We start from the raw sequence: 13,009 nt of genomic DNA on the forward strand, positions 1-13,009 counted from the left end.
TGACCACAAACTGATTTCTGAGGATCAGAAATAAGCTGTTGATGTATTGGAAGTGGAGAGTTTTATGGTGAATACCTGTATCCAGCCTTTTCAGTCGTGCTTTCCTTGTGTATTGGCCCAGTAAATTTGTTGATTTTCTGGGATGCCAAAACTGGCCAGCTTTCCCACAGTGCTGCGCACAAAACACTGGCTCTAGACCTTTTGGTATGTCTGCTTTGACTGTGGGCTTCGATAGCAGTGGGAGTCCTGAACTGCACCAGACAGATCCATCTGGTACCTACCCGTCTTGGAAGGTAAGTGTCAACTTGATATATATATTTTGTCTGTAAGTATCTGAGTACTTACATGTAGAGTACTGTATATATGGTCTGTATGAAGAATCAATTTTATGTGTTAAAAGTTTTTGCATAGTCAGTGCATGTCTCTGATGTTGGATATTGAATTCTGAACTAAACATCAACAGGATCAGAAGGAAGGTTCAAGCCAACTAAGTCACTGAAACATACTTAGTTTTGAAAATAAAGTTATAATAAGCTATAGGAAAAATACATGTAAAGCCTTTAGAAAGGCTTAATAATTGCTACAAGAAATGGTAGCCTGTTCATACAGGAAAAAAAATCCATCTGAAGTGTGTCTTGTTTTTCTTTGTGATTCTTTTGTTCACTTGTCACTTTTTATAGAAACTTTCCTGTATGGGTCCTGAAAACTCTCCTATCGGCTGTACTTTAAAGAACACGAAGAGCATCTAGGCCAGTATTAGAGTTTTTGTGTCAGACAGTTTTGATTAGTACCTTGCTCTTGATCACAGGTTTTTGTAATTGACTCAAGCAGAACTGGAACAAATATGGTGAACCCTTCGGTGTACGGTCTGCTCACACTAGAAGCTCTCCCTGTCGGCGTTGCAGCTGTCCTGCTGGAAGCAGTAGCAATCTGGATGATTATATTTAGGTTTCCATTCCCGTTGAAGGGAAACTATTGAATATGTTGGTCGGTCATCGAGGCAATGACCAAGAGGAGTATTATTATTATTATTAATTTATTATTAAATGGAGACAGGTAGAGGCAGGGTGGAGGATGTCCTCTGGCTAAAGGAATGGTTACACCTGACTGCAGCTGGTGTTGTCCACACTTTGTACTCAGTCAATCAGATATTTACCACTTTAATTTACTGGAGTAATTTCATTGCTGACTTTGTGCCTAGTGGTTGCTGAAAGCTCTTAAAGCGCATGAACCGATGGGGTACCATCTTCATTAGTGAACAAAACTGCCAAAGCCCACTTTTTATCCCTGAGACCATGTTCGTACCAGACCCTCCTTGCCTCCAAAATGGACTAGCTGTGTCCTGGCTGCCTGCTCCCTATGTGTGCCAAAACCCGTTGTAGCGATGGAGATAATCAAGCTTCAATATCTGGACCCACGTGGTGGCAGCTTTTCTGTTCTGGCGTGGGTATAGGTGAGGTAGCTGAAAGCTACGGCAGTGGATTGATCTCTGCAGCACAGACAGGAGCGGTGTCCACCTTTACTGCTCAGGTGGCTTTGGATTAATTCTCTTTGAAGACAAGTATCTTCCAAACTCAGTAGGAGAAGAGAAGGGAGGAAGACAATACACCAGAATGTTGTAATAGCTTCTGTGCTTTGGTTATATGTAAATTGGAACATTTTTTCTGTAGAGGGGATTAAAACTCCCCCAGGCCTATAAGAGTTTGTGCCATGGTGAAGGCAAAATCACATATCACATTTGCTTTGAGGCAAAGGACTGAAGGGCATAAGGATTCTTTTAGGTCTTACGCTTCTTTTCTGTATGTTCTGTGTATTTTTTTCAATTTCTCTCTGTCTTTGGCCACCAATGAAATAAAAAATCCAAAGAGAAAGTTGTATATTGAATATAATTTTTGTATTGACCTATCTTTGTTTCCAAGTGGATAGTTTTATTATATAAGTATTTCTCATTACTGTGTTGATACTGTAACTGCTAGTTTTATCAATCTGATATTTTTGCCATTTTTCTTACAGCTCTTAATTCTATTGATGGCTTTAATGTAGCTTCTAGAACTGGCAAGTCAGCAAACGCTTTGCATTGTCTCCATTTAAGAAACTTTGTGGGCAAAGTTGCCTTTCAGATAATTTGTCAGGTAATAGCCATTCTTGCTGTTAATGTTAATCTTCCTCTTGCTCTAAGTATTGGGATTTTAACTTGGAGATTATAGACAAAAGGTAAGGCGGAGCCCGAATGTCTTCTTTCCTCCTTTCTTAATTATTGCATGTTTGTTTGTTTGTTTTTATTTTTCCCAAGATGAGCATAGAGTAGCAGTTACCTACCAATGCAAGCGGTAGTGTTTTTGCTTTGTAGTCTTCTATTGTTCTATACCCATGATGTGCCCATCACACTGCCTTCTTGGTTCCCTGTCCTGCTGGGACGTGCCTGTAGTTGCTTCTTATTCCCTAGTTTTTGCCTCAAGGGTGTAGTTAATTGGATTACAGTTCATGTTCGCCGCTTGATTCCCAAGAGCCAGAAAGCAGGGAAGTCCTAGTCACCGTCTGCTTTTCCCCTGTCCTGTGGATTTCTTTCATCTCTAATGAACTCGGACCAAAACACAGACTGCTGTGCTCATGAGCCATCACAATACTTCAAAGGCCTTTTTGAGCTAGCTGGGAAAGAATTCTGGGGCATGCAGATAGACGTTGGACAGATCAAGCAATGAGCTAAGGATTTACAGAATCTGACAACTGGTTTATTAATGACAGTATTGTAAACATGAAAAGAAAAACAACCTTCTGAATGTACTTTTTTCACTGTAAACAGTGCAAAACACCATTCTTGCCATTCTCATTTTAATTTGAGAAGATGCTGAGAGAACCTTGTCTGCAGGGTCAGCAGAGGCTGTTAGGTCACTGGGGATACCGTTACTTGACAAAGTCATGGCATGGGTGGAGATGGTCATAATCAGCTCAGTAGACCCAGATGGAACTTCTGCCCACCTTCCACTTCCCTCTTAAATGAACAAATGTTAGTGATTTTTTTTAATTATTAGTACATTAGAATAATTTTTTATTATTATTAAACTTCAGAGAGGGGAAGATAATCCTTGAATCACTACAAATGTTTATTCGCTAGTTACTGCAAGAAAAGACAATAGCTGCAACACTAGAAGCGAGTCTTGCACATCATACCATGTGGCCACCCCTCAATTCACCAGGAAGCTCTGACAGCAATTTAGATGCCAGTGAAACTGAAAAAAGTTTTGAATTCCATTTGAGAGAAACCCTGTGTATGCTTTTTTTTCCTCTATGATGTAAAGAAATAGGTACCAAACTTTGGCAGTTCTCCCAAACATACCTTCTTGGCTTTTAACTGAAAAAAAAAAAAAAAAAAAAAACAAACCAAAAAACCCAGAAACAACATGGCATTTGTAAAACCCTGAATACAGATCTACATTGTTTAGAGAAGTATTCTACACCCTGGCTTGCTCAGAGTGCTTCTCCAATGGACAGAATTTAATTTCAACTATTTCTCACAGGACTGTGTTAAACGGTTTAGAAATTGGTGTCCTTCCCCTGGCTCTACATCAGAAGAGGTTTTAGCGAAAACAGAGTTGCTACAATAGTTTAGATAAAGAAACGTGTGGCTTGAAAAATTTGAACCCCTCTTCTCATATATTTATGTTCCCGTAGACCCTAAGATCAAGCATTGAAACATTAGCAGAGTCTAAGTAGAAGCTGCAAGGGGAAATGATTGACCTGGCAGACAGGCGAGTTGTGCGCTGCGTATCGCATAGTGACAGCGAGGGAGTCCCAGTATGAAATGTACACAAGCCTCTATAAGATTGATTACAGCAGGTAAGTAATGTATGTTGTGATGAGATTTATAATTTCCGTTCTGTCTTCCACAGGCCGATGCAATCGGTGGCAATGCCAGAACTGGGTAAGAGGTTTTGGAAAAGAATTGCCCAGAAGAAGCTGCAGGAGCTCAAAAGGACACCACTGAATTAGCAAGCAGCTTTGCTAAGAAGTAATCCAGTACAAAACATGTGATAAATGCTTCAAAAAAAGCTTGGGCTTCTTTCCTTCAGGAAAATGTGAAATGCTTGGTAAATATACTTGTTTCAATAATTTTATTATATGCTATGCTGTGAAATCTGGCGGAAAAAACATTGAACTTGCCACAGTAAGGAGAACCAGCCACCACAGGTATGTGTTAATGACTTTATAGGAAACAAGTATACAACTGGTATACAAAATCTTCTCACAAAAATTATTCCAGGTGACACCTGTGCATTCAACTTGATGTATGAAATCTCCCCTAACATCTGGTGGTATAATGTTAGGTGACTTTTGCAGTGTCTCTGTAGATTGATAGTGCTGGGAGCTATAGTGATTGCTGCTAATTTATAATAGTGTAAGACACTGTTGGGAACGTTTCGTGCAGGAAGCAGTGTAGGAAGGTGTATGGCAACGTGCTACTTGTGTGGGTTGTATAAGACATTATCGTTGTCTTCGCAAATGATGAAAATGATAGCAATGTTTTATCCTGTAGTGATCCTTATCACAGTATTTCTGACATGCTGTGGTCTCTTTATAGCTTAATAGCCTCTGTGTCTCTCACAAGTGGAAAATACAGGCTTTAGAGTATATAAAAAAATTTACATTAAAAATATTATCGGAGTACAGCATTTTAATTTTTTTGGAACAGTCACTTTAATACTTATAACATAGTACAAAGTATTGCCAGCAGGTCAAGAGAGGTGATTGTTTCTCTCTGCTTAGCACTGGTGAGGCCGCACCTGGAGCACTGTGTCCAGTTCTGGGCTGCCCAGTACAAGAGAGACTGGACACAGTCCAGCGAAGAGCCCCAAAGATGACTAAGGGCCTGGAGCATCTCTCCTATGAGGAAAGGCTGAGAGAGCTGGGACTGCTCAGCCTGGAGAAGAGATAGCTCAGGGGCATCTCACGAATAAATACCTGAAGAGAGGGTACAAAGACAACAGAGCCAGGCTGTCATTTGTGGTGCCCAGTGACAGGACCTGAGGCAACAGGCACAAACAGAAACAGAGGAGGTTGCCTCCGAAAATCAGGATTTTTTTTTTTTTTTTTTTTTTTACTGTGAGGGTGACCAATGTTACCCAGAGAAGTTGTGGAATCTCTCTCCATAGAGATATTCATAAGTCATCTGGACGTGGGCCTTGGCATCTGGTTCTAGGTGGCCCTGCTTGGGCAGGAAGGGGTTGGACCTCCAGAGGTCCCTTCCAATCTCAGCCATTCTGTCAGTCTGTGATAGTTGGTGGAAAAAAATAAACACATCTTCAAAATTGTGTTTGTTGTTCCAGCTCATGGTGTTTTGGGGTTTGTGGAGTTTTTTTTTGTTTGTTTTGGTTTTAGTGTTTGGGTTCTTTTTGTTTTGTTTTTCCCCAATAACACTCAGGTGTGGATGGAGAGGAGGGGTGGACTCAAATCTACCTGGCCTAATTACAGGTACTTGGGTTTCCTATTGACTGCCTCTGTGCCTTCAGCTCGAATAACAAATTTTAACAATGCATGTGTGCTTTGAAATTCAGTGTGCATTTCATCTCTCCCAATACAATAACACAGTCAGTGACTGCGACTTGGATGTTTAGGAAAACAGCATAGAGAAAATGGAGGAGGGAGCAACATGTAAACACACTTTCTCAAATATGTAAAGAAATTAAACAATTAATTTGTTTTACATTAATGCTTTTGACATTAATTAGACTAATTTTTTAGCTTTAACATTTGCTCAAAGTTTAAAATCTCTCTCTGCTCCTTCAAATATGTGATCGGGGAGGGGGGGAGAGGAAGAAAAAAAATCTTGACCTTTTTATTATTCACCAGAAGAAATAAAAAGATAAATCCATGTGTTCTTTGCAGGCACTTTTTATTTTTTGATCAAGAAAAGTCTGTTTGATTGCAGTTTCAGGGTCAGAAATCATGTATTTCCATGTTTTTATGCTTTGTGTGTGTTAAGGGAGAATCAAATTATGAATTCCCAGTGGGCAGCCAGCAGTTCAGCTAAAAAACATGCACCTGCTTAATCCAAGATGATACACAAGCACAGAGAGGTGGAAATTAAATGCATCACTCCAGCAATAGTCTCCTACAATGTGATGCTTCTGAGGATGAAGGAAAACAAGGACACAACCTTGTAATTTGAAGGAGGATTCATGATTTGCCCTAATGAAGATGACTTGCTATGTCCTTTTTCTAGTCAGTAATCGATTGTTGGGTTGGGTTGGGTTTGATGGTGTTTCTTTTTCTTTGTAGAGAAAAAATAACTGTGTTGCGGTCTTATTTTCCCAACAAAGTTGTAACACTCATCAGAGTGTTAATTTTTGAGCATTCTGTTTTCTCTTAAAAATAAAAATTTCTAAGAGCTGGCATAACTAGCTATGTGTTTAAAAGAACACAATTAAATAGAGTCTTTTTTTTTTTTTAATTTTGGAAAGTACCTCATGGAGTATAGCTCCAACTGACACCTGAGCTTGTTTAATACTAGGGCACAGCATGAAAGACCAGGAAGATATCCTATACACTACAACAGAATTCCAGTCTTTGTTTATGGAGGCACGTGAACACCAACACCAGTTTTACTTTGGTGGCAGCTGGGCTTCAGATTTTACTGGTGTAGTTTGTGACAGCTTTCGCTCAGCTTTAACGTGGCTGTTCTTAAGTGGTGGGAAAGGGATGCAGCCCCATTTTAGCCTCTCTGGTAACTCCACTGTTGGTTGCCAGCAGTCTCTTAATTCACTATCATCTGATTCATCAGTCTGAATCTGACTGTTTTCAACACTTTGACATGCTTTACAAATATTTAGCAGCACAATTTTTGCTATGGAATGCAACTAAAGAGATTATAGCATCACAATTGGAGATCAGTGGCATTAATCACTTTGTCTTACTCGGATTTTTTTAGTGCAAAAGATATTGAAATTCAAGTTGCAGAAATAGGGAAGGGAAAAAGCATCTGAAAAGAAAAAGAGAAAAATAGCTAAGTCGCAGAAAAATGAACTCGGTTCTTCTTAAGCTGAGTTCTGTAGTTTTCCTGAAACTTGATGGAGCTACAGTTGTGCTAAAACCAATGTGCTTGTTCCTCCTGCACTGTGCAAAGAGGCATATCTTTACATATTCCTTTTTTTTTTTTCTTGCACATACATTTGCCACAAAAAATTATTAACGTGTTTTCCAGGACCTGATGATTGCCCCCAGTTAGTGTTGGTACAAGATATGTAAAATCTGTAAGACACCCCCCCCTTTTTTTTTCCTTTTCAACTCTAACTTTTTGCAAAAGGGGTAATGACTGCTCAGTGGCATTATGAGTCCAGTAAAGTTCTGATTTTTGTTCTGTTTCATTTAGTAAGCGTTGCAATGCTGTCCATTATTCATGAAAAATAGATTAGCAATGTCACTTTACATAATGCTGTATTGTTATAGGCCACTGCAGCTCCAGTGATAAAACTACTTTCTTTTAGTGAATTTTACCAGATAGCAAGTGGTACCCAGTACGACTTCTTAATACAGTTATATAATTCTTAAAATGTTAAATCTTAGATCAGTTGGGTTGTGGGGTTTTTTTTTTTGCTGTCTTTGTTCAATTGAGAATATATTTGTGCCCAATGGCTAAGCCCTTAATACTGTGAATCTTTTTGCAGAGGCATTTTACCTGTACCTATTTCCTGTTACTGTATATATTCAACTATGGATTTCTACTGCTTGTGCCCATTCCTCCCTTCTTTCTCCCTCCATTCACTTAGTCTTCTGATCTTTCTTCCTCACTTAAAGCCTAGTTTGGGAGGTTTGTGTGCTTCCCTGACCTTCTCACCTCATCAGATCACTTGTGCGGCTTCGTGATGTCACTTTGGGTTCCCCAAACCAGCAGGAACTGCAGGTGCACATCTGGGTAGGAGTTGGAATTGTTCAGCCTGGAGAAGAGAAAGCTCCGGGAAGACCTTATAGCGGTCTTCCAGTACCTAAAGGGGGCCTACAGAAGAGCTGGGGAAGGACTTTTTACAAGGGCATGTAGTGATAGGACAAGGGTGAATGGCTTCAAACTGGAAGAGGGGAGATTTAATTAGATATTAGAAAAAAAAATTTCACTGTGAGGGTGTAAGGCACTGGAACAGGTTGCCCAAGGAAGCTGTGGAAGCTCCACCCCTGAAGGTGTTTAAGGCCAGGTTGGATGGGGCTTTGAGTAACCTGGTCTAGTGGGAGGTGTCCTTGCCTACAGCAGGGGGGTTGGAACTATTGGTTGGTTGATCTTTTAGAAGGTCCTTTCCAACCTAAACCATTCTGTGATTCCTCTGCTGGGACTTAACATGCCTCACCGTATGGATAAGCTCCATGTCCAGTCTTGTTATTAATAGCTCAGAATAGTCAACCAAGCGTTATAGCTTAGAACAACATAAAAGTATATGCCTAATTCTTTTGCTGTACCTTCCTGCTGTACTTTTAAATGTTTCATAAGGTTTTGAAGCTGCAGTGTATCGTATCTCATTGAACAAAGAGTTTGACTTATTTATGTAAGTGTAACATTTGGTTTGGCATCTTTCACCTGAATGCCCAAAAGAGGCACTGCTGTAAAATATCATCAGTCAAAACAGAAAAAATGGGGGAGACTGACCATAAATTTAGGAAAAAAAAAAATCTACTCATTGCAAACTTAATGTAGAGGTGTGGTTTCTGAGGGTATTAAATAGCCAGTCGCGATTTGACTTGATAGTTTTCATCACTAAATAAATTAACATTTGCAACTGTATGCCCATTACTTAATATTTTTAATCATATCTTCTATTACTGCATTTCCAACTAGCTCATTCTCACTTTTTTTTTGGGGGTGTTGAAATCTTCTATTATCTTCTTTTTTACTGCTCTTATCTACCGTATCTCCTTTTTTTCATCATCTTTTCCTGAAGAGCTAGTGTTCTTTGTTACTATTTAACACGTTTCATGGTAAGCTTTTCATTTTTCCTGTTGAAATTAACTATTTTAACTAATGAGATTAAATCTTCACACATATTTCTTCCCTTCATGTTGCAGTTACATGCTTAAGTGAATTCTGTAGTGCTGCCAAGTCTCTGTCATTTAAGAAAAGCTTAAGGCAAATATTACAAGTTTCTCATTCCAGCTGATTTGTTGGTTGTATTTAATTGATGGTGTATCAATCGGAGAGAAAATAAAACTTTTGTAAAAAGGATCACTGACAGATTAAAAGCCTCGAAGCATATTAGATGGATTTTACAGGGTTGTAGGAAACTAAAACCAAAGTGTTGGATTTAAAACTGAGGTAAGATCTGAGGACTTCATAAAGGTCTGTCTTTGGAAGAGTTAAGGCCTGCTCTCTGGAGAAGAATTTTGAAGGGTGGGTTGTTGCTTTGTGTTTTAAGTACCCTATTTGAAACTCCGGAGAAAGCTTAGTACATCAGAGACCAATTCAATGTGCACAGTATAAGTCTGAGCTGTTGGAAAGGGGTTATGCAGACCAAACTATGGGCAGTATATAACCTAACAGCTCCTGGGAAGGAAATCTGAACTGCTGTTTACAGTAATGCTTTCCTATGCCTGGAAGGTAAAGAAGATACTTCTACATGAATATCAGATGAGTCTGTTCCTGAGTTATTTGAAGTAGTAAAGCAGGTCAATTCTCCAAGGCTGGAAATTCATGGAATGAACAGCCAGATATATCTTCAGCTGACTTTGAAAAGCAGTTACGATATTTATCAGTATGTCCTGGACAAGGTCTTGGGGAAAAAAGGGTGTAGAAAAGAATGATGACTTAATTCAAAGTTTTTCAATGCATGGGTTTTTTTGGTGGTTGTAGTTGCCAAAGAAAAGAATGATTAAAAATCCCAAAACTTCAGGTAGTGACAAAAATAACTTTCTTTACATGTACTGTAATCTGCCCAGTTATGAAAATAGCTTTAAAATTCCAGATTCTTTGTTCCTTGTTATTCTGACAGACTTTTTGCATTTCTTTTACTCTGGGTAATGAAGACTGCATACTGGTAATATTCAATCTTCTATTACAACACATTTTTTCCAGTGTGGAAAAAAAGGACCCTTCCTTTTCTTTCCTGTGCAGTTTCATAGAATGATGGGTGCATCTGCTTTGTTTGGAAAGGACACTTATGGCACTTTAACGTAGTCTGTATTTTATTTATTTTTTTTTTTAACACATGCATAATTCTCAATCTTCTGGGCTTTTTTCAGTGTTTTTTTTTTCTCTTTATTATCATGGTGCCATACCTTTTCTGGTGGTCTTTCATATTGCTTCCTTTGCTCCTTTTGCAGGCTCCGTATGTGTTTCTTTCATTATCCTGTATTTTCTGCTTCCTTTCTTCACGCTCTGCTGTGCCTCGCAGCTTTACTGCCTACACTTCTGTCTTCTTCAGCTGTTTCTTTTTGCCTCTTCCAGATACTCTTTCACTCCTGAGCGTTTGCATGGGAGTCTCAGAGATTCTTCAGAAGCTGAATGGCCCCATAAAGAGAAAAACTTGTTCTTAAGTAATAAGCCAACTCTGTTCTTCCCGAAGCCTAAGAACAGTGGACAGTGTGCCTTCCCTTGCATCCTCCTCCTTCTGCCATCCCTCACTGTTGGTCTTTGCTGGAACTGAAGTTTCCCTCTCTCCTGGTCTCTGTGCATCCCTCGGCATGTGGGAGGTAACTCGCTGTGCCCTGGCTGTTGCTCTGTGTGTGTAACACAGAGTAAGAAGTGATGTAAATTGCTCAGACTTGGCAGAGCTCTAAGTGGTAGTCTGCTTCCCTCCTGTGTTCTCCCATCGCCTCATTTTCCACCATCTTCCTTGCCTGCTCTCCTACGTGAAGACTGTAACCATTGCTGCTGCTGCCTCTTTGGGATTTTGGACTGTTTGTTCTGGAACAGCGGGCACGCTGAGAGCTGAGGCAAGGCAAGAGCTGCAGTGATAAGGGAAAGGGGATGCCGCATGAGAGAGCAAATGCTGTGTTCGGATCCTAAATAGGGGTGTTTTTCTGTGTTCTTGAATATAGGCTTCTGTGGCACTGTGTTTCTTACTTGGTATGTTGCAAATGCAGGAGCGACAGCTGCACTTTCTGCAATCCGTTAAAGCCATAGGTGTAGTAACAGTGAAAGCATGGGAGAATGAACTTGACATGCACATAAAATATTAAGGCACTTACCAGCTAGTTCATGCAACTTCATAGAATCATAGTATCATAGAATCGCTGAGGTTGGAAGGGACCTTTAAGATCAAGTCCAACCATTAACCTACTCTGACAAAACTACTTTTAAACCATGTCCCCAAGTACCACATCTCCCCTTTTTTTAAACCCCTCCAGGGATGGCGAATCTACCACCTCCCTGGGCAGCCTATTCCAATGTTTAATAACCCTTTCAGTGAAAAACTTTTTCCTAATATCCAATCTAAACCTTGTCTGACATAACGTGAACCCATTTCCTCTCATCCTGTCACTTGTCACCAAGGAGAAGAGGTCAGCCCCCCCCTCTCTACAACCTCCTTTCAGGTAGTTGTAGAGGGTGATAAGGTCTCCCCTCAGCCTCCTCTTCTCCAGGCTAAACAACCCCAGTTCCCTCAGTTGTTCCTCATAAGACTTGTTCTCCAGACCCCTCACCAGCTTTGTAGCCCTTCTCTTGACACGTTCCAACACCTCAATGTCCTTCTTGTAGTGAGGAACCCAAAACTGAACACAGTACTCAACATGGGGTCTCACCAGTGCTGAGTACAGGGGGACAACATGCCTGTTGTTACCTGTCCTAGTGGAGTTTGGGAGGGTACAGTTACCTGCACTGTGACCATGCTGGAAATTAAGCTGTGGCCATACGCTTTCAGTTCTCACCTCAAGCAATTTCTGTTCTAGAGCTGTTCCAGATGCTGCTGACAGCATTTTAAAGCAGCAATACTGTGAAATTGAGCAAGGTTGTGAATGGAACTGGTCAAAAAGAGGAGCATTTCCTTTGCTCACGCAGTCTGACAAACTTGTAAGCAGCAGTGCATGAAACTATCTATCAGGATGTGGAAGAGTTGTATAATTTTTTGCATTCTGTTCGTCTTACACAATTTTTCAGTGTTATCTTTGAGTATTAGAATTTCTCGTGTAGATTTCTACCTAAAGAGCCAAGGATGCTTAATACGAGAGTAATTAAAATGAAAATTATTTTTTTCTCTCCTGACATTTTGATGGATTTTTTGCTTTTCATGCCACTATAATGAACTGTTCACCAGCCCTTGGGTTTTGTAATCACACCGCGCTCAACTTGGGCAGATGAGCAACGCCCCTGGAGTTCTATGGGTAAAGAGCAGCATGTGCAGAAACGTGCTTCAAAAACCTCTTGAAACTTAACCCAAACTCAGCTATGATAAGTAAAAACCTCAAAACAGAATTACGGAAGGTCATGGCGATACCTTTATCAAACCGGCAAAAGCTTTTCAGTTATACTGTGAAAATTTGTCTTTTTAAAAAGCTGCGTTGCAAGTCTCCTGCAACGACTACGCTTGCTTTGTGAGGGCAGTGAGCTGCACCTCGTCCCTCCTCAGCCTTTCTTCAGATCCAGCCCTGGGAGCCAAGGTCAAACGAGACAACTTCGTCCCCTTCGTCCTTACAGGTAGGCGGCTGCTCTCTCGCCTTTTTGGCCTGCCCGCAAGTTCAGCTCCGGTATGGAGACGTGGGGGAACTTCTTGCACTTGCTGGAGCTCCGTTGTTTTTTTAACGGGAGCCCCGAGGACACCTGCAGCCCTCCAGGTACCGTTAGGGGCTTCCAGCCCGGCAGCGATTACCCGCGCTTCACCTCCTCGGCTGACTGAAACCGGGGCTCTGACAGCGGCCGGTGCTGCCCGGCGGGGACTGGAGCCGGGTCCATCAGCGAGGCGACTGCGGTGTCGCCTCCCCAGTGGGTCCCCTCAGACTCTCCCCGAGGCGAGACCCCCTCTAACGGGGCAGCGTACCCGCCTTCGCCTTCTGCCGGAGCGGGGACACCCTGAGGCTGCCGCCCAACTTCTCCTCAGAG

The 13,009-nt window shown here is 41.0% G+C and overlaps 1 protein-coding gene across 1 annotated transcript in view; it reads left to right on the plus strand.

The window, feature by feature from the left end:
- The first annotated feature begins 206 nt into the window (after nt 1–206).
- Nucleotides 207–13,009, plus strand: part of TAF4B (TAF4b RNA polymerase II, TATA box binding protein (TBP)-associated factor, 105kDa) — an 88,169-nt gene continuing 75,366 nt past the window's right edge. Inside the window, exons 1-5 of the mRNA XM_009886662.1 lie at nt 207–293; nt 809–922; nt 3,746–3,837; nt 3,891–3,922; nt 12,467–12,657. Of these exons, the coding sequence (XP_009884964.1) occupies nt 207–293; nt 809–922; nt 3,746–3,837; nt 3,891–3,922; nt 12,467–12,657 (516 nt within the window). The remainder of the gene's footprint in view (nt 294–808; nt 923–3,745; nt 3,838–3,890; nt 3,923–12,466; nt 12,658–13,009) is intronic.

This window comes from Charadrius vociferus, unplaced genomic scaffold (assembly GCF_000708025.1).
Source record: "Charadrius vociferus isolate BGI_N301 unplaced genomic scaffold, ASM70802v2 scaffold45, whole genome shotgun sequence".
Classification (NCBI taxonomy): domain Eukaryota; kingdom Metazoa; phylum Chordata; class Aves; order Charadriiformes; family Charadriidae; genus Charadrius; species Charadrius vociferus.